Source organism: Pogona vitticeps, chromosome 2, assembly GCF_051106095.1.
Source record: "Pogona vitticeps strain Pit_001003342236 chromosome 2, PviZW2.1, whole genome shotgun sequence".
Lineage (NCBI taxonomy): Eukaryota > Metazoa > Chordata > Lepidosauria > Squamata > Agamidae > Pogona > Pogona vitticeps.
The window spans coordinates 150,857,240-150,881,897 of NC_135784.1; the positions used below are offsets into that span (position 1 = coordinate 150,857,240).

General features: G+C 43.1%; 1 protein-coding gene across 1 annotated transcript; it reads left to right on the plus strand.

Moving 5' to 3' along the window:
• On the plus strand, positions 1-24,303 carry MYL6B (myosin light chain 6B). Its single transcript, XM_020785480.3, has 7 exons — positions 1-256; positions 4,671-4,698; positions 8,223-8,366; positions 9,745-9,918; positions 20,493-20,570; positions 22,066-22,129; positions 23,980-24,303. The coding sequence occupies exons 1-6, from the start codon at positions 71-73 to the stop codon at positions 22,092-22,094; spliced, it is 639 nt and encodes a 212-aa protein (XP_020641139.3). The 5' UTR covers positions 1-70; the 3' UTR covers positions 22,095-22,129; positions 23,980-24,303.
• The last annotated feature ends 355 nt before the right edge of the window (positions 24,304-24,658 follow it).

Consider the following 24,658-nt stretch of genomic DNA (forward strand, 5'->3'; position numbering starts at 1 on the left):
GGGGGAACCCTGCCCACATATGCTGCCATCGGCCCCTCTGCTCCATTTCTGGCCAGAGCTATAGAGCGACATGCCGCCCAAGAAAGATGCTCCCGTGAAGCGGCCTGTAGCTCCCCCTCCCAAGCCAGCAGCCAAACCAGCTGCGCCAAAGCCAGCTGGCCCGGCAGCTAAAGCCAAAGCACCGGAACCAGCAGCAGCACCACCAGTGGTACCAGAGAAGCCAAAGGAGCCTCCGATTGACCTCTCCAAAGTGGTGGTGAGTAACTGGGGCGTGGGTGGCCACCTGGTAGAACAGGAGGAGCCCAGGCAGTGGTTCTTTCTCTTCAGAAGGAGGCAGGTTCGAGTGAGGAGATGCCAGCCAAGCTCCTAAAGGCTAAAGGGGTTCCCTAGGGTGAGCTTTTTACTGAGGGAATTTCCAGACATGGGAACCTTAGCGATGGGTGACGACCACCTTTGAAAGCCCTGTCAACTTCCATGAACAAGGCTAGATGTCAGTATGAGAAAAGTCTAGTCTGGAGACAACCTGGATTGACTGAGGTGTTTTATCACAGAGGTAACTAGCCTCCAGCAGAGGTGGAGCAGAAGGGCTGCGACAGGACATGATGATTGTGGGAAGAAAATGCATGCCAATCATTGGCAAGCATCTAATACTGTATTAATTTGCAATCTGAATGGGAATATATGGCTAGATAATCATTCAATGGAAACAGATCTACAATTTTAGAAGCTGAACATAACCCTCTTCCACCGACTTTCCCTAATCCCCCCCTCCCAGCACGTCAGACTAATTAAAAATATCAGGTTTTAACTATTTCCTCAGGCAGAAGACAAGCAGATGCTGGTTGTGGAAAGACCTTAAAAGGGTCTGAGAGAGGCATCGCCTTGCTCTACACAACCTGTTTTTGTTCAGGCTTTTTGGTCAAACAGATTTTGCAGGTTTTTGAAAAGCCACAACACCTCTTTATCCAAAGGCAGAGAATGAAATTAATGGATTGATTAAGGACAGAGAGAACATCTGCTTTAAAGCCACCAACATTTGGAAAACAACAGCAACAAAACCTCATGTGACTCTAGCTCTACATGATAAACTTTTCATTAACGCATCTCGTTTCCTCAGCTACATGTATCCCTGTCAGAAAGATCATGGTAAAAGGAAAACTGAATTTACCAGGGAGTAGCATGTTATGGCAAATAAACACTGTCCCTGGTGCACTGACAGGCACACAGAAATTACCGGTACATAGACAGCAACCAGAAAACCCAGACCTCAGTGGGATACTCAGATCCCTGGCAGCCCCCCTACTACTGGATTATGTCCAACTCATTTCTCAGAGCCAAAGAGTTCCCTCCCTACTCATAGCAACGAATGAAGTCAGTTCCCGGGAAATAGAACAGTGAAAAATTTATATATAATCAGACTGTTTTTGTTATTATTATTATTTGCTTTACTGAATGTGGCATTTGGTACTGTCTTTTAATTGTCTAGCTAACTGTTCCTAACATAAAAATATTGAAAATCTAATCTCTCTCATTGAAAGTAGTCAAAGACAGTAGAAACAGTAGGACCTCGATACTTGGCAGAACGCCTGCTTCCACCTAGATCTACCCGGATCGCCCGCACGAGCCAGGAGGTGAGGCTGAGGAGCCTAACGCCGAGGGAGGCCCGGAAGGAAAGGACACGAAATCGGGCCTTCTCAGCAGTGGCTCCTCACCTCTGGAATAACCTTCCTCCGGCGATTCGTGCGGCCCATACACTGGGCACTTTTAAGAGCCAATTAAAAACATGGTTGTACGTTCAGGCCTTCCCTCCTGTCAATACTTAATTTCTTTTTTCCTTTCATTTATTATTTGTTTTATTACTGCATGTGTCACAGTCTGTCTGTAAAATCTTTATGGTTTATTGTATACAGTGCTTTTTTATTGGAAGCCGCCCAGAGTGGTCAACCAGACCAGATGGGCGGGATATAAATCAAATAAATAATAAATAAATAAATAAATAAATAAAATAAACTTCTCAGCTTTCAAAATGGTTTCTTCATGTATAGAGGCCAGAAAAATAAGAATAAATGCCAGAAGAAATTACTGCATCCGTTACTTGTATTCCTTACTTGCCTACTCCAGATAAGAGTCAAAGGTTGGGAATGTGTCTCCTTGACAGGAGCTGAAACGTCATCCATAGGGTTCCTTCTAGCTCTGCAGTTCTAAAACAGTTGGTTTCCTAGAATTTTGTTGTAGAGGTTTCCTCTGCCATTTTAAGACCATAAGTTGCTTTGTCTTCATAACTACTGTGTCCATTTTCCAGAAAAACAGCTAAGAAAGAAGGAAAATACTTGGCTGAAACAATCTAGGGAATGTATCCCTCAGCCACGTTAACAAGGAGCTAACTCTTGTGGGGGTTTTTTGGTATTGTTTAAATCATATACTTTTGCAAAACTGAGTAGCGTAAAGACATAAGACTGTCTTCAAATCACACCAGTCTCCTCCTAGCAACCGTCTCCATACCACCTTATACAATGTATGCTCTATAAGGCAAACAACAGATTCACTAAATTTAGAGGCTGGGCAATTACAAGATGCAAAGTGAATGGCTGTATTTATTTTTACATTTTGTGAAGCTGCTTTGCCATGTGATCCAGACTAGGGCTTGCAGACTTTAGTTTTTTGGACCACAACTCCCCAAGTTGGCCGAGGGATTCTGGGAGTGACCTTTTCCAGTCTTTGCAGCCATGCGTTTTACAGCAAAAGGCTGAACAGTAAACTTTGAAGCATCCTATGACAGAGGAGTTAAGGTGAACTTGGCAGGTAAGCATAGAAAAAATGTTCCCATCTTCACAGGGCCCCTCTTGCATTAGACTATGTTGACTAGGAAGGGCAGGAAAGTAAGGTTAGCGGGTTAGAGGGGCAAGATAAATTTAGCAATGGAAAGGGTTCCTGTTATTTTAACGACAGGTCTGAACAGCAGGCGCAAAAGCCTGGTATTTGGCCGACATTCTCAGAAAGCCCCGGACAGAGACAGGTGGCCCACCAGCAGGGGAGATTAGCATATCCCCCTTTTTACAAGGAACAGTTATTTCAATCCTACCTCCATGGCACCACTTGCTGGGATGCCACCTTCTGAGAGAGGGAGGATCAGGTTGCGTGAGGATTGGGGTGTTCAGTCAACAACCACGTCCTCTTAATGCTACAGGATTCCTGAACGGGTGAGGTAGGGGCTTTAATAAGGAGAATGATCATAGAGTGGCCCTTATTTTAAACCTGATCTTGATTTTGCTCCTAGAAACCTCCTGCTGAACTGGCATTACTAGCCCACTCAACATCCCTTTTTGTACCAATGTGTCTGGCCTCCAACGTCACAAGACAGAAGGAGCTTGCTATAGTCCAGAAAGGGGGACATCATCCCACAGCGAGAGAGACCAGATGAATGCACCCAGGAATACAAAATCTCCCCAGAAATGGCCCAAGACCTCTTGCAGCCTTAAAAAAAGCAGTGCAAATGGTGCCCCCTCCTCATTTCAAGCAAGACTAGTTGAGTTATTTTGAAACTTAATTAAGGAAATCTCACAGATGTCCCACACTGCCAGAAGACTGACACACTAATATGTTAAATGACATAAAAGGTTCTTGACAAACAGAATCTGCACCCAGAGGAACCTGCCTCAATCTGATGGCTCTCGGTCTTTGTGGTAACCTGAAGCTCTTAAGAATGTCACAGGGGTGTTGCAATGTTTATGGGCCCACACAATCAGCAATATTTATGTATTCTAGCCATCAAATAATATTGCAAATATACAGCAACAACACAATCATATTAAGAATGCAACACGTATGTTCGCAATCTCACAACCCATTCAGAAAGTAAAACTGAAAATCCAGCATGCTTTACTAATTTGGTCCTGACAACAGTGCTATTAATCATTTGAGAAAATATTTTCCTTTATCTCAACTCATTAATCAGTAGGGATTAACATTCATAAGCCTCATAGTTTGAGCAGTTTAGAACTGCAAACAAATATCAAAAATGACAGTAGCATCAGTAATGTTACTGGATTTATATAATTTAGTAGGCAACACATGACCCTAACCCAATATTGAACTTGTCAACTGCAAGCCAATTCGTGTCTTAAGAATTCAAGTTTGTTTTAATTTTTTTAAAGACCCTTCCAAGCCTTGATGGACAAGATGATAGGATTATTTTCAAAATGCGGTCACAAGAATTGTTTAGCATGACTCTCCGCCTCAAACAAATGGAATATTCTTCTTGTAACTCTTCTTGAATAAAGAACAAATGGATCTTTCCAAAAACTGACAAAACACATAATGCTACCTCTTTCTCCAAACATGTTCATTTGTTTGGAGCTTTTTCATCTGTTGTAGACATCTAGCTGTGGCAGAGGTTGAGGTCTCTAAATCCTACAGTAGTAGCAGTAGCAGCAGCAGCAGCAGCAGCAGCAGCAGCAGCAGCAGCAGCAGCAGCAGCAGTAGTAGTAGTAGTAGTAGTAGTAGTAGTAGTAGTAGTAGTAGTAGTATATGTTTCCATCATCAGGTTGGTTACAAACAGCTTGATAGCATAGCATCTTGTCCAACTCTGTCATTCTCACTTAGGAAAGTGTCACCCATTTCCTGTGATTTCTTGTGATGTGGCCTTCAATCCCTTTCTTTTCTCTTTGCAGATTGAATTCACCAAGGAGCAGGTGGAAGGTAAGTCAATGGCTATTTATCTAGTGATTTGTAGTATCACTTGAGATCAGACCTACTCTTCTTGAGAGACACAGGGTATCATCCTGGTTGTCACAGCATTTTATGGGAGAAGCCGGCATCCTCATCTTCAGTTTTCTAGTCTTCCCACCACTTGATAGATTTTTTTCTCCCCACAAAAGAAAATCAATAAAAGAGAAAAAAAAGTGGGAGTATCTGCAATAGGTCTTTTAACTAGGAAGGACACCAGCTCCCCCTCTAGATTCACCCGGGTGCATGAATGAGCATGTGGGCAAGAGAGTGTTAGCATAACCTGGAGGCAAACTTTTATTTACTTCACTACTTAACCCTTGCAAACCTGTGTGTGCATCTCTGTGCTTGCTTGTTTGCTGACTTTCCGTGTTGTTCGTTGTTTCTAAGGCCAGATAATAGATTGTATAGGAGCGGCTGTCCAAACCAGTAGCCCTGCATCACCTCCGCCTCCTCCTTACAGCTGCAATTGCAGAAAGCATGGCATGAGGTCACAGTGCTCTGGAGTTTCTTGTCCCACCACCCTTGTCTCTTTTATGGGCACTTCCTCCTGGAAGCAGGGAAACTCAAAGTGCAGTCAGGCCACATCACGGTATCATCACATCATTTTACATGGCTGAGGAGGGGAGGGGGGAGCAATTGGGGTGGGTGGGTTTGGGCTGAAAACAAAACATCCCAAACGTTCGCTTGGACACTTGTACTGTTTCTTTATGCTCCAACTTCCCCGGAAAAGTCACCTTTTTAAGACTACTGCTCCAAGGATCCTCCACGTTGGCTGGAAGATTGCAAGAGCTGTACTATAAAATTTTATCTTTTTTTTTTTTACCTCTGCCTTCTGCTAGTACTCCTCTTTTGACTCTTGATAGGCTTCAGGTTTCAAATGGAGTAGTGGTTCCCAATCTTGAATAATTCAAGTGTTCTTGGACTGCAATTCCCAGAAGCCTTCATCACCAGCTTTGCTGCCTGGGGCTTCTGGGAGTTGCAGTCCAAGAACACCCAAGGTTGGGAACCACTGAGACAGAGAAAGCAATAATTGCAGTGACCTCACAGCTGCACGCCCCACTCCCCGCCCAGCCTCTTTGTAGTTCACCCTCTGTTGCCACACCTCTGTTTCAGTTTTCTGCAGGGGAAGCTGAAACAGCTGATCTGAGAAACCCATTCTGTTAGAAGCTGCCTAGTCACAAGGGAGAAGAGAATGGGGCTGGGACAGGAAAGCTTCATCTGAAAAAAAAAAAAAAAAGCCTGCCTTGCTGGGCAGAGTGTTTTGTACCTGTTCAGACTGTATAGAAGAAGCCATTTCAGGGGGAACAAATAGTCTGGGGGTGGGGGGACAAAATGGTGCATCTACTGAAATGCTCCCCTTGCATTTCAGCAGGAAGGGAGAAATGGAAGCACAATCACAAAAGGCTCTTGTGGCAACTTAAAGCATCCTGTTTGGCAGTTGTGCATCAGAAACATGTGCATGTATGGCTGGAGGCAAAGCCCCAAGAGAGCAGAGGGGCATGCAATGCCCCTGTGCGCAAGACGAACGAACCAGCCACGAACATCTGTTGCGCGACACTGAATGTGGAACCTCTAGGTGGATACAAGTTTGTGGGGCTCCCCTGTTGGAACCCTCTGACAGAACACCTTGTGACGGCTGCAGAGTCCACCAACAGGATACCAGCCAAAAGTGTTGTCTGACAGAAACATTATGGACTGCAACCCATCTCTGCCAGCCTTTTGCACTTGGTCTCTTTTTTGAAACATACACGCACACCTTTTTGTTTTGTTTTGTTTCTGCTTCTCAGAATCCCCCAACCAGTTATAGCCACTGGGCATGCTGGTCAGGGAATTCCAGGAGTTGTCGGTTGTTTGTTTGTTTGTTTAGCAATTAACCTTTGCAAAAGGTCAGATGGAATAAGCCCAGTCATCTCATTAAATGCTGGTATGTTTTATTGTCAGTCACTCAATCTCTCTATTCTGGGAAAGGATTTATACACAAAAAGGGGAAATAACGTGAGTTGCATGACAGAAGGGAGCAAACAAAACTCCTTGTGAATTTAGAAACCAGGACTCACGAAGGCAGCAACATATTTGGCCAAGACTACACACAATGGATACAAAACATGTGGGCATGGGATCAAGTATGAGGAGTGGATGGACGTTAGGTATGAGCTCTCAAAATACAGCCAAGACTGATCTGTTCCCAGGCCAGTTCCTTTCCCAGCCAGCGTCCATGTTTTGAAAGGAAAAGCTACCATTTTATATATTTTGTACCTTTTTTCCTCTTATTTTTCAACACATGGGACACATATGAATATTGTGTATTTTCTGTTCTCTGTATGTCTGAGAAAAAGCTTTGAAGACTTTTTCCTCAGGAGGAACCTGAGCCTTGTGCCCCCTTAAAGGTTAACGAGTATTATTAAGACATTATAGGTGTTTATCTCAGAACAGAGTTTTTAGACTGTATGCAGCAGCCAATCTGTTAATCTCTCAGGCATCAAGAGCAGTACCTCTTTTCATGTTTGCTGTAACGAATTACAAAAGTTTGGAAGGTACTGTTGTTTCTGATGAGGCTGGGTTCCACTCTGCAATTGTAATGCATTGCATACTCCTAAGGCTAGTTTAACTGCCATAATTTCCCCAGAGGAATGTAAGGATGAGAGTCTACCCCGCTGAGCACTAGATGTGTCCTTTATGTGGTTTTTTTTTTTAGATTATGTTTGTAACATATTTGCTTGTAGGTCAATAATATATATACCCTTTTAGTACTTCCATTTTAATTTTGCTTGTCTTTAATTATTTTTCTTTGTTACTATTACACTTATGCTGATTGTTTTCAATGTTACTGTTGTTTGTCAATTGGTAAAATATGATGTATTTGGAGAGCGAACGTGGATCGCTTTGGGCCAGTGACCTTCTCTCAGATTGGCCTACCTCACAGGATTGCAGTGAGGATAAAATGGGGAGGGGAGCCATTCGCATCACCTTAAACTCACTGGGGAAAAAGAACAGAATGTAAATGTGACTAACAAAATTAATGATTTGCAGTACCTGGGTACTATCCAAGTTGTTACAGGATTAGAAGTCTTATATTAGAAGTCCTAAATATACAGGTTTATTCCTCACCAACTAAAATCTTGCAAAGAGCCATACAACCCCCCTCCTTTTTCCCCGGAGGGTTGCTGAGATCCCTTTTCCATTAAGAGCAAGAATAGCCAGGCCCTTCAAGACCTCCATCATTTTCTCCTTAGACATGTCCCAAACAGGGCATGCCCTTTGGGAGGAAGTTGTCTCCATGTCTCTCCACATTGGCTTCCATGATGAGTGACAGAAATTGGGCAGGTTAAGCAGAGCTTCCAGACGGGGGTGTCCAGTTTCTTGGGATTATGTGAATCATCCTATTGACAGCTGGCATGGCAGGCTTGAGATTTTGTCCTGAAAAAACCCTTGTCCCCCTGCAGGGGACCTCATCGCCAAAGAACCACATTAAAAGTTCGATTTGATCTTCCTAGATTACAAGGAGGCCTTTGGGCTCTTTGATCGGGTTGGTGATGGCAAAATCCAGCTAAGCCAGTGTGCAGATGTGATAAGAGCCCTCGGCCAGAATCCCACCAATGCCGAGATCAGGAAAGTACTGGGACACCCCAAGCCTGAAGGTAGGTTGCCTCCTCTTTTTAAATTATTTTCTTATCATCACACATGCAGGGAAAGCTGAGGATGACCATCCAAGGGGGCTACAAGAGGGCTAGATTCCAGGATAAAGGGATTACAGCAGAAAATCTAGGCTTCGTTTAAGAAAAATTCCCTGTTTATAGAATTTTCATCTAGAAATTCTGAGTGACGTGGGCTTGCTGGTAGAACTAAAATAGTCTGGCCTGTTCTTGTTTTTGACAGGAGATTGATTTGCACATTTTACAAGCCAGGGAAAAATGTGGGGATAAGCTAGTGTCTGCAAGTGAACTGCTGCTCAAAGTACAGCGGTAGAAGAGAGCAAAAAATTACTCATCTTACTTAGAGGTGCAATGCAGCCCTACCTACCACCCTGGATCTCCTAAGCACCCAGAACATCACTCAGCAAAGGGGTGGAATATTTTGCTTTAAATTCAATATATTCATTATCTGGCATAAATTGTAGAAAGCCAGACCATATGACTGGGGAGACAAGTACATAGCTAGAGCAGTGAGTGTGCTATTCCCTGTACAAACAATGTCCATTGTGTACACAGAAGGAATCACAGAGTTTAAATCTTTTTCCACAATGTTGTCCAGTAAATTTTCATATGGTTAGTATTTCAAATGCTGAAACAAATGGAAATGCAAAGGTAAAGACATGGGGACAGAGCTAGGAATGTACATGGCACCCTACACAAGCCATTTGCCTTGGCCATTATTGTTTTAAGCATTATTGTTCCATCTATTTTTAACATTTGACATTTTTGACAAAATAGCACAAGACTTAGTAATCATCATCAAATGGTAGGGGAGCCCCAAGGTACGGAGCCCCTCCTAAACCGACCAGTTGGAACTAAGTAGTATAGAGTAGAGCTCCCCTAGCTGCTGGATCAGCATCCGCGGATTCATTTATCTGCTGCCTGAAAATATTAAACAAAAAAATCCATAGAAATACTTATTTATACACATTTCCATGGTGTATTTACCAGAACTACAATGCTATATATATATAGCATTTGCTTCTTCCGCATTTTTCGGCTTCCACCGGGAGGTGGGGTGGAAACCGATCCCTGTGGATACCACGGTCCAACTGTTTTATTGAGTAAGCAGGGAAATTTGACATATTGTTTGGGGGCAGGGATAGAATGGAGTATTCCAAAAGGAGGACATGCCTGGAGCACAGGAGCCTCTCCTCCCGTTCAGGATGTGAGCAACAGGGTCCAGTGGACTTCCACTGAAGACAGTTTTCTGAGGAGTCAGGGTTCGGGGTGAGATTGTTGTGTGGAGTATATGGGGGCAAGCCCTTGAAGCCCATTTATTTTTGTGCCTTTGTGACAAGTCTTTTTCCTTCCCTTCAATGAGAGCTGAATTCAAGACGGGTAGAGTTTGAAGAGTTCCTGCCCATGTTACAGGCCATCGCCAAGAATAAAGATCAAGGCACCTATGAAGATTACGTGGAAGGGCTGAGGGTCTTTGACAAAGAGGGAAACGGCACCGTCATGGGGGCTGAGCTGCGTCATGTCCTCTCCACGCTTGGTAAGCATGATCTTTGTCCAATGAAAGGGCAGGACTTTGCCATCAGGTTTGTCTTCAGGTCAGTCTAATTGAGCATTGCTAAAGGCCCAATCCTTAGCGGTTCCACATTCTCAAAAAGAAAAAGAAAAAAACCCTTTCTCACAGGGCCTGGGGGAGTGTGCCTTCTTCAAAATGGCAAGATGAGGTGCCCCCTGTGCGCAATCCATGATTCACTGCTGTTTTCTCAACACAGCCAACCTCCACAGCTCAAGGCCGGCCCTACCATTAGGCAAAGTGCCTTTGCTTCAGGCAGCCAAATGGCCACCTCACCATTTCTCACATCAGCAGAACAGAAATTAGGAAGAAACTACAACTTGTCAAAAAGCAGTGCTGAGTTTTCCTTTGAAATAGGTGCTTATTCATAAAAGGATTTAGTTGTTCCTCAGGGCTTTTCTTTCTGGCCAGCTTTTAAAATCTGGCTTTGTGCTTGGTGCTAACATGAGCACCATTCTAGCATGGAGAGCGGAATGACCCTTTTGGAGAGTAGTTGTGCTGCAGAGCAATTTTTAACCTCTGCATGGGCAAACTCGTCTTGTGTATGCACTGGCCCCAGTCTGAATTGGATCTCCATAGGTCTACTCTAAGATACAAGAGAGGGTAGCCTTAGGCTGCACATCATGTTTTGAATGGTCCACGTAGTGAGATTTGGCCATACACTATTTCTGGAGAGAAGCACAGCCAATAATTTTTAAAAATAAAGGTGACTCCAATACACAAAAATGGAGGAATAACTTTGTTGTGATTTCTCCAGATTCTAGACTGAGAAATAGGGAACCAATTTTACCTCTTGAATTTCATAAAGGAGCCAGGATTTGATCCCGGGTGTCCCAAATCCCAGGGTTCCCCAATCTAGGTGTCAACTAACATTTTCCTTCAGTACTCAACTGCCATTCAATATGTGTATTGCTAACTTGTCAATAAGTGGATAAGAAATCACCCTCTTAATTAGAGGAAACAGAATGGATTGATTTGATTGATGATTGATTAGGCATCCTTCAGTCTCGAGAGACTATGGTACCGTGCTCTGTATGGAGGACTTGGAACAGCGTCTAGTGTGGCTGAGAAGGCCAATTCAGGAGTGACAATCCCTTCAACACTGAAGACAAATACAATCTGTACCCCATCTAGCTCCCTGATTTTGCTGCTTTTGTGACTGCCTCCTTGCCTCGGCCTGCTGGACAAGGGTCTCTTCAAATTGGGAGAGGCCATGATGTAACACCTGCCTTCAGGCTGAACGGTCAGATGTCAAGGTTTCCCATCTGTTGAGATCCATTCCTAAGGCCTTCAGATCCCACTTGCAGATATCCTTGTATCGCAGCTGTGGTCTCCCTCTGGGGCTATTTCCCTGCACTAATTCTCCATACAGGAGATCTTTTGGAATCTGACCATCAGCCATTCTTACAACATGCCCAAGCCAAGTAGACATCACTGTTTCAGTAATGTATACATGCTAAAAATTCCAGCTCGATTTAGGACTACTCTATTTGAAACTTTGTCCTGCCAGGTGATACCAAAAATCCGTCGGAGCCAACGCATATGGAACGTGTTCAGCTTCCTCTCCTGCCATGCACAAAGGGTCCAGGACTCACTGCAGTACAGGAGTGTGCTCAGGACTCAGGCTCTATAGACCTGGATCTTGGTGTATGCCGTCAGCTTCTTATTGAGCCATACTCTGTTTGTGAGTCTTGAGAACATGGTAGCTGCTTTGCCAATGTGTTTATCCAGCTCGACATCTAGAAAGAGAGTGTCAGAGATCGTTGAGCGAAGGTACACAAATTCATGAACAATCTCCAATTCTTGCGTGGAGATGGTAATAGAGGGAGGTGAGTCCATGCCCTGGCCCATGACTTGTGTTTTCTTCAGGCTGATTGTTAGTCCAAAGTCTTGGCAGGGCTAGTTAAAACAATTCATGAATTGTTCAAGGTCTTCAGCAGAGTGGGCAATAATGGCTGCATCATCGGCGAAGAGGAAGTCCCACATGCATTTCAGTTGAACTTTGGTCTTTGCTCTCTGCTCTCAATCTAGAGAGATTAAAGAGTTTTCCATCTGATCTAACCTGGAGATAGACACCTTCTGTTGCAGTTCCAAAAGCGTGCTTCAGCATGATGGCAAAAAAAGATCCCAAACAGGGTTGGCGCAAGGACACAGCCCTGTTTCACTCCGCTTCGGATGTCAGGGGGATCTGATGTTGAGCCATCAAAAACTACGGTGCCCTTCATTCCCTCATGAAAGGATCTGATGATGTTGAGGAGTCGAGGTGGACATTCAATCTTGGGAATTATTTTAAAAAGGCCATCCCTGCTAACCAGATCAAAGGCCTTTGTCAGATCTATGAAGGCCACAGAGAGTGGCTGTTGTTGTTCCCTGTATTTCTCCTGCAACTGTCTGAGTGAGAATACCATGTCAGTGGTGGATCTATTAGCTCGAAATCCACACTGTGATTCTTGATAGACTCTGTCTGCAAGCACCTGGAACCTCTTCAGCACAACACAGCCAAGCAGCTTCCCTACAACATTGAGAAGAGAGATGCCACAGTAGTTATTGCAGTCGTCTCTGTCTCCTTTGTTCTTGTGCAATGTGACAATGTTTGCATCCTTCATGTCCTGTGGTACTCCACCTTCGCTTCAGCAAAGACGAAAGACATCATACAGTTCGGTGGTGATGATCTCCTTACAGCACTTCAGCACTTCAACAGGGATGTTATCCTTCCCAGGTGCCTTGCTGGAGGCTAGGGAATCCAAGACTGCTTTTATTTCTGCTAAAGTTGGTTCGCTGTCCAACTCTTCCAAGACAGGCAGGCACTCAGTGTTATTCAGTGCTTCTTCGGTTCCTACATACTCTCTTGAATATAGCTGAGAGTAGTGCTGCACCCAGCGGTCCATCTGCTGTGCCCGGTCCTGGATGATCACACCTGTAGCAGACTTCAAATGATCAAATTTCTTCTTTATTGGACCTAAAGCCTACTTGATACCGTCATACATTCCTTTAATGTTACCTGTGTCCACTACTAACTGTATCTGAGAGCAGAGCTGAAGCCAATACTCATTGGAACATCTCCTGGCAGCCTGTTGGACTTGGGTACGAGCAGCTCGAAGAGCTTGCAAGTTGTACTCACTAGGACAGGCTTTGTATGCTGCTAGAGCTCTCCTCTTATCCTCGATGGCTGGCATCAACTTCTCCGAATGGGCTTCGAACCATTTGGCCATCTTTTTGGTCTTCCTGCCAAATGTGGACAAGGCGGTGTTATAAATAGCGTTCTTGAAATGTTCCCATTGCTCAGGTGTATTTGCATCAGCTGGGCCTGGAAGGGTTTCCTCAACCCTTGGGAAAATTCCTCCACTTTTCCTTGATCGCGAGTCTTGCTGATGTCAATACGTGGTCTTCCTTCCTTTTTTGTGTGATACAATATCTTTGTTCACAATTTTACTCTACTACACACCAGGGAGTGATCAGTATCACAATCAGCACTCTGGTAACTGTGTGTGATCATAATACTAGGAAGGCTAAAACGTCTAGTGAGGATCAAATCAAGTTGATGCCAATGCTTGGATCTTGGATGTCTCCAAGAAACTTGGTGCTGAAGCTTCGTATTAAAGAATGTGTTGCTGACACAAAGACCATAAAAACAGCAAAACTCCAGCAAATGTTGGCCATTTTCATTCATCTTTCCAATGCCAAAACAGCCTAGACAAGTGGGCCAAGAATTGTGATCATCACCAACACTAGCATTAAAGTCACCGAGAATGGCTCTCTCTCAGGGACTTTTTTGATAGTAGCTGACAGATCGTCGTAGAATTTGTCTTTCACTTCTGTTGTGGATTACAGTGTTGGTGCATATGCACTAATGAGGGTGACCGGTCCCGCTGATGAGTGGAGCTGCAGAGACAGGATTCTTTCACTCCCCATAGTAGGTGGAACAATGGATCTCAGCAAAGTATTTCTGCCTGCAAAGCCAACACCATATTCCCTGGTCTTATTTAATGGTTTTTCCTGCCAGAAGAATGAGAAGTTTTTTTCTTTGACAGATCCGGAGTCTGACAATCTCGTCTCTTGCAGGGCAATAATGTCCATCTGCAGTGTACTCAGTTCCATGTTGATGACAGCTATCTTGCACACGTCATTTATTTCCTGCAGGTCATCAGAAAAGCCGAAGTCAGAAAAGCCAGGGATCATTGTCCATACATTCCAGGTGCCCATCTTTAGGGCAGAGGTTTTCTTATGATTGTTGCATGGTGCAGGGTTATTGATCTGCTTGTTGGCTTTTACCCTAAACCCCATGCACCCCGTGAGGTTAACAGACCATGGCAAGGTAGCACCTTACTGGCTGGGAGCTGCCCAGCTTAAGGCGGGCAGTAGCTACCTAGTGAGGTGCAATGACCTCTCCCACCGTCAGAAGTAGCCCCTGGCATCATGCTCTACACCAATCGAGCAAAGACTTATAACCGGTGTGGCGTCCACCCTCATGCCCCTTTGCTTGATCTTCAAGCCTCAGAGCACATGAAGGCAAACACTCTCCTCTTTAACACTACTGCCACCAGGTGATCCCTAAATCACCTCAGAAAGATTCAGGTCCACTCTTCAAGTTCTTTTAAATAAAACTTTGGTTTATTGATTACAGAGACTGATTCATAAATATCTTCAGTAGCTAATCACACCTCAGAATTTCTCAAACTATACACTCTATTACACTCCCTGACTCTTGCTCTCTACTGCCCACCTGACTCTCTCAGGTTCCGCCTCTTATAGCATCTCTTTTGGCTCCGCCTCTCAGCAACATTAACATGCATGAACCATTATTACATAACATAAACCATTACATAATATAAGATGAACCATAGATCTAATAAATAGAGAACGCTACAGACCTCTCCCCTTAAATAAGTTTGTTTGGGAGGGGAAACAGGTTTTTCCTCCTAAACAAATAGGCACAGTTGCATAGCTTACATAATTTATTTATTTATTTTATTTATATCCCGCCTATCTGGTCGGTTAAGACCACTCTAGGCGGCTAACATAACATAACAGTTCTAGAAGTATAACAATTCCATATAACAATTTCTATTACTATTACTCTAAGCCTATTAAACAATTACATTTTATTAATATTCAACAATCAATAATATACTTTACCTTCTCATTTACAATTTATTATTATTTTTCAGTCACAATACCAACCTTACAGAAATAGCATCAGGCAACTTATACATATATAATTAAACGATGAATCAAAGTCCAGTTCAAGTGGTAATAAAAGTCCTGGTATCATTCTTCATGTTTTAGTCCATCAAATCAATTTTTAATCACATTTACAAATGTCCATTCCCCCTCCATCAGTCATTTGGCTCTGAAGCACGATCAGAGTCTCTTTTGCAAAGCCCGTTTGCAAAGTCCAAGACAGGCTCACTCCCGCAATCATCTGCAAGGCACTGCACCTCTCCAAGTCCATAGCTCGAAGCATCTTTAAAAAGGTTGTACTCACGGTGGTAACCAGGTGCGCTGAAGACTGGTCTTGATCTTACCACCTCCTTCAGCTGGACACATGACTGCTGGCACTCAGGAGTCCCTCTGTCAACCACTGGCTCCTTCCTCCTCAATCTCTTGCATCACCTGGTGGTCATCAGCCACTCAGTTGTCCACAGGATGTCGTCAGCTGGTCATTTTATAATGAAGCCTGCTCTCTCTCTGGCTCGGGGCTTCACTATCTCATTTGGGGAAAGGGTAGGCAGTTCCCTCTCCTCCTCCCGACCATCTCTGGAAGCGTTCCTCTTTAAGACATCAGAGCGGAAGCCTTTCTCCTCATTCACATTTTGTCCCACAGGTACTTTCACTGAATTGTTTTCCTTATGTGGGGGACCACTATCAAGGCTCTCTTTAAGATTCTCAGGTCTGTCAAGTGCAATCGTAAATGATTGGTTGGTTTTAGATACACTGCTCTTGTTATCTGATTCTGTTCCTTTATTCAGGGATATGTCAGGTAGGGGTTTGCCTTGCAAAATTTTATGATTTACTTTTTCTACCCCTGCCCAAAGCAATTTTCTCCCTGCTATAGTTCTCAGTTCTACTACTGCTCTTTCCTGGGCCTCATGCAAGCTTTTTTCTTTTCCAGCAGCACTTCCCAAGCTTGGATGTGCCATCTCTAAGGACTTTTCTATATATAAAAGCTCCTTATACAGGCAAGACCTTGCAGGGTATTCAGGAGACAATAACAAAGTGGGTGTACTGGTGTCTGCTTCAAAGCAATCTACCAAACTAATCTGCTGCTCCTGAGCCAAACTATTTTTATTTGGTGTTTTCACAAGCCTGAGGTCAGCTTCAGCACCACTCTTCAGCTGGGTATCCATGGAAACCTCTCTCTGCAGGCTCCTATCTGATACTGTATCAATTCCAGCTGCAGAGGGTGATTCCTGGCCTCCTGGTGAGAGTGTAAGTGCAAAAGCACTCTTAACATGTTCTATTAACTGCAACCCATCTCCATATTTCTGGTCTTCGTCAGTCACAGATTTCTCTGGGCGTTCAGGGGTTAGTGTAGTACCCTCTTTCAAAGAACTGTCTTCCCTCTGTTCCTCATTACAGGAAGGAACATGAAGGGTTTTCAAAATACTCTCATCAGCCATTTTGGTTAACTCATGGTCCTTTTCTGAACTGGAGCATCCCTGAATAGATTCAGAGGTTAGGGAATCAATTTTTCCCTCAGAGGCGTCCACAGTTCCCAAGCAGTATACTTCCTTGATCTGGCCATTATTCTCCACATTTTTAGGTTTAATTTTTGTACAATTGTATTGTAAATGACCAGGCTTGCTGCTTTTGTAATTCCTTCTCTCATCCCGAGGAGATCTGGTAAACATTTTCTTCAGGGTTCACTTGGTTCTGAGGACTAGGCCAGGCCAATCTAGGTGAAGCACTACCCTGGCCCTCCCTTCCTGTTGTTTTGCTGAGGCAATCTTCACCAAAGGCTGCTTATTGTTGTCCAATCTTTGCCTGCCAAAATCTACTTCAAACTGTACATCCAATTGAAAGCACATCTGTTTAATTTCCAAATCTATTTGTCTTCTTTCCTGCTCAAGTGCCCTTTGAATGGCCTCTTGCTCAGCTTTTCCCCTCCTTTCTAATCTACTGATTTTCTTTTTGTTCATTAACTCATTCATTTTAAATTCCACTTGTAATCTCCATTTTTGAAAATCTAGGAGGCTTATACCCCCTTTCCTCCCTGAGGCATCATCCCCCCTGAGCTTCATATTGCTCAACTATTTCTTTGAGGATCAGTTTTCTCCTGTTCCATTTGAATTAAGGGATCCCAATTTCCCTCCAATTCATGAGGTAAAACCTCAGCCTCAGGATTCCCCCTTGTGGTACGTTTGGGTGGCATATTTACTTCTGGGATGAGTAGTATAGAGTGTTTACTGATTTTTAAAGGACCTATCTTTCTTCTCTCACTTCCAGTCACTAAAATATTTCTACTTCAAGCAAAGGCTTTCCTTTTTCTTCCCTCAGATCTGCTCTGACCCTTGGCTTCTGCTTTTTCACAAACGCTCTCTACCCTTGGAGCCTTGAGCCTTAAGCTAGCTGTCTGGTCCTCAGATCCTGAGGTAAAATACAATAATTTCCTTACAGAGTCGTTCCCTAACTTAGACCCCCTCCCAGATCTGGGTTCAGAAGCCCCCACCACTAAGCTTTTCCCAAAAGCTCTAGTGAGGTACCAAACGTCTTTGCCACAGACCTCTGTCTAAAAGGTACCCTTGACTCAAGAAAAAATTCTTTTTATACTCAGGCTTGACTGGAATTCTTTGAATTCAAATCAGGCTTCACTGGGTTTCTTAGAGTTCAACTCAGGCTTCACTGGATTTCTTTGAATTTCACCACTGGTCACCAATTGTGGCGTTCACCCTCGTGCCCCTTTGCTTGATCTTCAAGCCTCAGAGCACACGAAGGCAAACACTCTCCTCTTTAACACTGCTGCGACCAGGTGATCCCTAAATCACCATTACTTCAGAAAGATTCAGGTCCATTCTTCAAGTTCTTTTAAATACAACTTTGGTTTATTGATTACAGAGATTAATTCATAAATATCTTCAGTAGCTTATCACACCTCAGAATTTCTCAAACTACACACTCTATTACACTCCCTGACTCTTACTCTCTACTGCCCACCCGACTCTCTCAGGCTCCGCCTCTTATAGCATCTCTTTTGGCTCCGCCTCTCAGCAACATTAATATGCATGAACCATTATTACATAACAAAAATAAACCATTACATAATATAACATGAACCATAGACCTAATAGAGAACACTACAACCGGTAACTGCTACTTCCTGTGTTATTTTGACGCTGTATGCGAAACTGGAGTGTCCTCTCCAGATCATGAAGGCTGGGTAAAGTAATATGGAGGATAGGCTGTTACCCAAGCGGCCAATCCCCCCTCTCCATGTCGCTGAAATAGGCCAATGGAAAGGCAAGAGCCAATACAACTGGTTCCAGTGACGTTGAAGGAGTTGACAGAATGACACGAACTGGCTCTGGGACTCTGGCTCTGGATTTTGCCTCAAGGTTAACTCCTGACACCTTTTCCATCTGTGGATATAGCCACAAGGCAGTGGAGGTTTGGAGTTTTCCTTCTCCTAGATGGACTGCCTTCCAAGGCTTATGAGCCCCATCTACCCGGCCTGCTCCCTAATAGTGCAGAGGTAGGGACCAGCTGTCAGTATCATACCAAAGTCTTGGTTATTGGGGTGGATCCTTCCCCAGCACTGAACTGCTGTTGAGTTTCCTATAGTGTTGCTCACAGTGGGAAAATAAGGGTAAACAGATGGGGCATTTCTGGTCATGGTTCCATCCATCTTGGAGTGCTCCATTAACAAATCCCAGAACACTGACATTTGAACTAAAATGCTTATGGGCTGAGGATCACAATCAAAATACTGAAGGTTTAAAGAGAACCAAAGTTCATTCCCCACCCTAACCGCTTCCATTCTCAGAGTCTCATGCAAAAGCATTGGAGAAGTTGCTGGACAACCATCATGTGGCCTGGAGAAGCGCTCACTGTTACTGTGGTATATCTGACTGGCAGATGTTGGTCACTAATCTGCTGGACTGGCTTCCTAAGCACAAGCTGCTGACAAAGTGCTGGATGAAGCTGCCTTTCATCTTCCATTTCTGATGATGGTGTCATGCCTCCAATTTCCTATCTTCTTCAGAGTTGTTGTAACTTGTGGTCACTGGTGATTTCCGTGGAGCAGTACAAAAGCAACTGCAACATATGCAGTGCAATAGAATTGACTTCCTCACCCTGGTTGTCTTTTGAGGAAAGGTCTTCCTGGGTCTTTCCCTCTTTTTTCTTTTTATGTGTTGATGGCAAGCTGTTTTCCTCTCTTGAAGACATGATGACTCTACCTAAAGTCTCTGCTGGACCAGATATGTATAAAGTTGACAAAGTGACATCACAAAGTGTGGTCAAGGTATTGTTACCCGGTGTGGGGCTGCCATTCCCAAGGTTACTAAATCACATGGGTGTTGTAGTCTGTCTGCGCAAACATCAGTCCCGTTCATGGGAGGCAATAGGGCTGCAGCTTTAATGAGAAACTGGGGAACAAAACCTTTTCAAGGTACCCATTGGCGTAACTGGGCATCTGATCGTCCAGTTCTATGATCAGATTTTGGCTCCACCTGTCATCTTCGATGATTTTCAGGGACGTCCTCAGAGTTTTCTTTAAATAATCCCTATCATCAAATTTTATGAGATACTTCCTTAGGTTTAGTTAACATTTACCTTAGAACTAGTCAAATCTGCTTCAGCAACAATAAAAAAATATTAGTGTGGGTGGATCCTCAACAGGTCCTTTAAAAAGCAAAGCAAACATTTTAAAAAAATTATAACTGATGCAGTGCATCAGCGATAGCCTACATAGAGTAAAAAAATTTTTTCGCCTCCCCTGCCTTCTGCTGAGAGAGGTGGAAAAAAAATTCTTGCCAATATCCTGAAGTAGCTTGCTCTTAAAGTCACTTTACAGTATTGGCAGGAGTCATTTCTATGTGAGCAGCCAGGCTTGATTAGCCTGGTCTAATCAAGCCTGACTGTTTTCAAGTAGCCCTCACTAGCTTGCCCTCTGCTTCTAATGTAGCGTACCCTTTGTTAAACTTAGAGATTTTTAAATGTTTTTAATTTTTTTAAAAAAAAATCCTGGTTTTAATCTTGTGTTTAATAGTTTTTAAATATGTTTTTTAAGGCATTTTAAAACTGTCAATTGTTGGATAGTTTTAGCTGTTGTAAGCTGCCTTCAGCAGCATATAAACAAACAAATATTGTAGTGCATTTAAGACTAAAATGTTTATTTCAGCTTTCATGGACTGCAAGCTAGTTCTTCAGACCCAGATGTGTCTGAAAGCATTCCATTCCATGATACCCAACAGGAATCTGCCATTAGCCTTTAAGGATGCCACAATACTTTTATTACTTATAAATACTTTGTATGCAAAGTGAAGGAGAACATCACTGTAGAAAAACAGACTCTCATTTCTTCTTTTTGTTGTGTAACTCAGGTGAAAAAATGACAGAAGAAGAAGTGGACACCCTGTTATCTGGGCATGAGGATGCCAATGGATGCATTAATTATGAAGGTAAGACGCTGTGACTTCATTCACTTGTGTGTGATCTGGGAGGGCAGGTGCCAAAATGGTCACATGGAACAACGGAAAGATTGTCTACTACGAAACCTAACAATAGACATTTGGTTCCACTTTTCACTGTCATGGTTCCATCCTGTGGTCTGTATTTGGGTGAGGACACAGTTAGGATTCTTTGCTGTCGTTCAGGGTTGGGCACCAGATCTCTCTCTCTCTCTCTCTCTCTCTCTCTCTCTCTCGCTCTCTGGCAGAGGCATCGCTAACCCAACTACAGTACATATCTTAGGAATCCATAAGATGGAACAATGGCAGTTAAGCTGCCATTGAAACTGTGTGGTCTAGATACGCATACAATATGCAGAACAGTTCTCCATAGAAGCAACTCTGAAAAGAAAGTGTGTCAATAATATGGTGCAGGTTGCAAAGTTGTACATCTCTAACGTGCACAACTTTATGGGCGCGTACCCAAGTGTCTGATATGTTTGGTGGGCTTTGTGTGTTTCAGTGTTCATGTGTTGATGGGAATGCAATACTGGGTGTATAAGATGCAGCCCACCATCCTGAGCCTGCTGCCCAGATGCACCAAAATTACTGGCCCTAATCAGCTTTACTGGCAGTGAAGGCCAACCGGGCTGCTATCTTGGGACGCCCCACATGAGCTTGTATTCCTGATGCCAAAGTGACTCATGACTGCTTATCTATCTACAGTATTTATTATTTATTTGATTTATTTGATTTATATATTGCCCATCTCACCAGAAGCCACTCTGGGCATTTTACAACATAAGACAGTAAACAATAAGTAAAAGGTGAAGCCTAGACACCAAATTAAAAAAAACTGTATTAATACAAAAAAGAAATACTAGCATAATAGATCATAATAACATCCATAAAACATTTGAACGTTCAAACACTTAAAACATTTTAAAACATTTAAAACACTGCAACCTTATATTAAACTCATGATAAACTATATGTTTATCATTATTTGTGTTAAACTAATGATAAAATATAACAGTAAAGTAAAAAATTGTAACTAAATTACAAATGCTATATGTATGTATATAATGGTAGATATAAATAATGTGCATAAGCCCTATTTGATCTGAGATTCAAGAAGTGGCCAAAGTAGCCACGCTGCCAAATGACTAAAACTGGGCAGCTGGTAACTCCTAATAGTTAATGAAAAATAATTGAGGGTGCACAAATGCCAGTAGTGTGTTTTTTTTAATTGCTCCAGAGATGGTTATGCAATGGCAGCACATTTACTTCCTGCAGTGGCTCCCAATATTGGGCCCCCAGATGTTTTTGGAACAAAACTCCAAATGGAAGTAGCTAAAACAGTTAGCAAGCTTCTAACTATACATCTATATATGTACAGTGGGGAAAGCTGTCAGGGGTGATTGACAGCTTAAAATACCAACTGCTGGTATAAATGGAGAGAGGCTCATTTTAGTTTTCTAATTACTGTCTTTCTTCTCTTCCACAGCCTTTGTTAAACACATCATGGCAAGCTGAGCTGATGTCAGCAAGTACATGCTGCATTTCCACAGGTATTACATTTTTCTGGATTTATTCCCCCCCAACCCCCGGCCAAAATTTTCTTTCCTTCAACCTCTCTAGTACTGAAAGCTTTCTGAGATGTTCAGATTGTGTTTGATATTCTGGAGCAACCACATTACAGTGGCTGCTGAATCTGCCGATCACACGCATATGCAGCAAAACAGACTCAAAATTTCTCAAACATGGTTGTGTACACTGGGTATTCTTTTCCATTTTTTATCCCACCCTAAACATCTGTATGCAAAACATTAAGGAATGAAGCAGCCTGGAATCTCACTGTTACCCAGTGTTTCAAATTTTAATTTCCATAGGAGAAAATAAAATATAAAAATTTAGTCAGACAATATTGTTCCTTTATTAAGGCCACCCAAAATGTCACAAAATTGTGTATAGGCTTTGCAGTTCTCTAGAATTCTTCATCAGACTAAAGTGTACAAAAAAACAAGGGAAGTGAGAAAAAGCAAAGAACTTTTAAAATTGTGTTTTTGACTGGTAGTGCTGGAAACTTTCTGTCTCTGGGAACACCCCCAGTCTCGAGATACAAACTGCTGGCTAAATACAGTGGTGCCTCACAAGACGATGTTAATTCGTTCCGCGAAAATCGCTGTCTTGCGAAAACATCGTCTTGCGAAACGCGGTTCCCCATTGGAATGCATTGAAATCTATTTAATGCGTTCCAATGGGGGGAAAACCATCTTGCGAAGCATCGTTCATAAACAAAACAAAACAAAAAAACAAACACCGTCTTGCAAAGCATAGACCCAAACATCGTCTTGCGAAAATTGTCCATAGGAAATACCGTCTTGCGAAGTGCAACAGCGATCACAAAAACCCATCTTCTTGCGGATTAATCGTCCTGCGAGGCAATCGACTTGCGAGGCACCACTGTAAAGTAATCCCTCTAGATGCTGCAGGTATTGAGTTATATCCAGAGATTCCATCTCTAGAAGCAGTGTGCTCTTAAGAGGAAACGACTGTTTATTTTAACACACAATTGCCTCAAACCATGTTTGAACAATTAGCTTGCTGTGTTTTTGCAATTGGTTAGTCAGGAGACTGTGTGGCTTTCCTTGTGTGTCTTGTCTCAGGCTAGTAGTACAGAAAGATTTACATGTGGGGCAGATAGTGATATAAGGGATGGGGAGGAACAAGCATTACCTTTACCTGGGGTCTGATGCAAAGAAGCAAAAGCTGACCCTTATTTCTGAAAATAGAAAGACCAGCTCTTATCTAGGTTTATCTCTTGCCTCAGGCAAAATACATGTTCCTGGATAAGCAGAGAGCAGAAATAAAGAAAATAAAACATCTTTATAGATACAACACTAGAAATTTAAGTTTGAGCGATAAGTTAGACAAAAAAAGTACATCGACACAAAATTGTGCACTATTATCTAGGGGCTAAAATGAATACACACTTTAGAAGGCAAAAGTCCCTCTTGTGGTGGTGGGAAAGGATCTTCCTCTGGTTGTAGGTACTAAATGGCTAAATAGAATGTTCTCCTAGTCCAGGGGTTTCCCGACCTTAGGTCACCCAGGGGTTCTTGGACTGCAACTTCCAGAAGCCTTTATCACCAGCTGTGCTGGCCAAGGTTTCTGCGACCTGCAGTCCAAGAACCACCTGGGTTACCCAAGGTTGCGAAACCACTGCCACATAATGTTACTATTGAATCAGTACACTATGCCAGGTGATTGCAATGCCGTGATATGGACAGTGGATGAAGCCATCTGACCCATGAGTTTTCACTTCCACTTCACATCTCTTTTGCTACCTTTGCCAACTCTTGCCAGTTTTAGTACTATAACTCCACGAATCACACACATTTTCATTTTTTCTCCCCAGAGCTACTTAAGGTGGTGCTGAATAGCTGTCCCCTTCAAGCAAGACTTCTCAACCCCTCCCCTTCCCCAGTGCAGTCATTATCCCTTGTGATTTCTGCCTTTGTGTACACACAACCCGCTGTCCATCCCTTTTCTTCACTGCTGACTGCAAAGAAATCTTCCTTTCGACTGTGGTGTCAGAACCTCAATGAGGAATCACCCATGGAACCAGAAGGGGGGCATCAAGGAACGTTACAACTTCTGTGAGGAACTGAAAGGAATTCCTCACTGGACTCCACAAACACAAACAAGCTTTCCTTGGACAATAAAACCCTTTGGTATCAGATGTTTCTAGTCTTTTTGCTGGTTGTCCTCTTTCCATGAGTTATGGTGAATAAGGAAGGACCTGCTGTTGGGAAGTTATATGACAGCTAGAATGCTCCAAATTGCTTTGGAAAGCAGACAAGGCCAGAATCTGTCCACTTGTGAACGCTACTGCAGATCTAGTTCAGTGCATCAGGACAAATCTAGATGTATATGAAGCACTGTCTAGAGATGACAGAAGGTTTTGAACCATCTGCTCACATGGGGGCTATCCCTGCCATACATTTGGACTCCACAGTTGTCTTAGCCTGGTCACACCTAGATTATATCTTACGTACAAATGCATCGATTCAGACCCTGACAGGTGCTTCAGGAGG

Bases quoted from the DNA above. Each gene is read 5' to 3' on its own strand.
- MYL6B (XM_020785480.3), top strand. From the start codon at position 71: ATGCCGCCCAAGAAAGATGCTCCCGTGAAGCGGCCTGTAGCTCCCCCT. The intron at 8,367-9,744 runs GTAGGTTGCCTC...CCCTTCAATGAG, and splicing joins GGGACACCCCAAGCCTGAAG to AGCTGAATTCAAGACGGGTA. The intron at 20,571-22,065 runs GTAAGACGCTGT...TCTCTTCCACAG, and splicing joins TGGATGCATTAATTATGAAG to CCTTTGTTAAACACATCATG.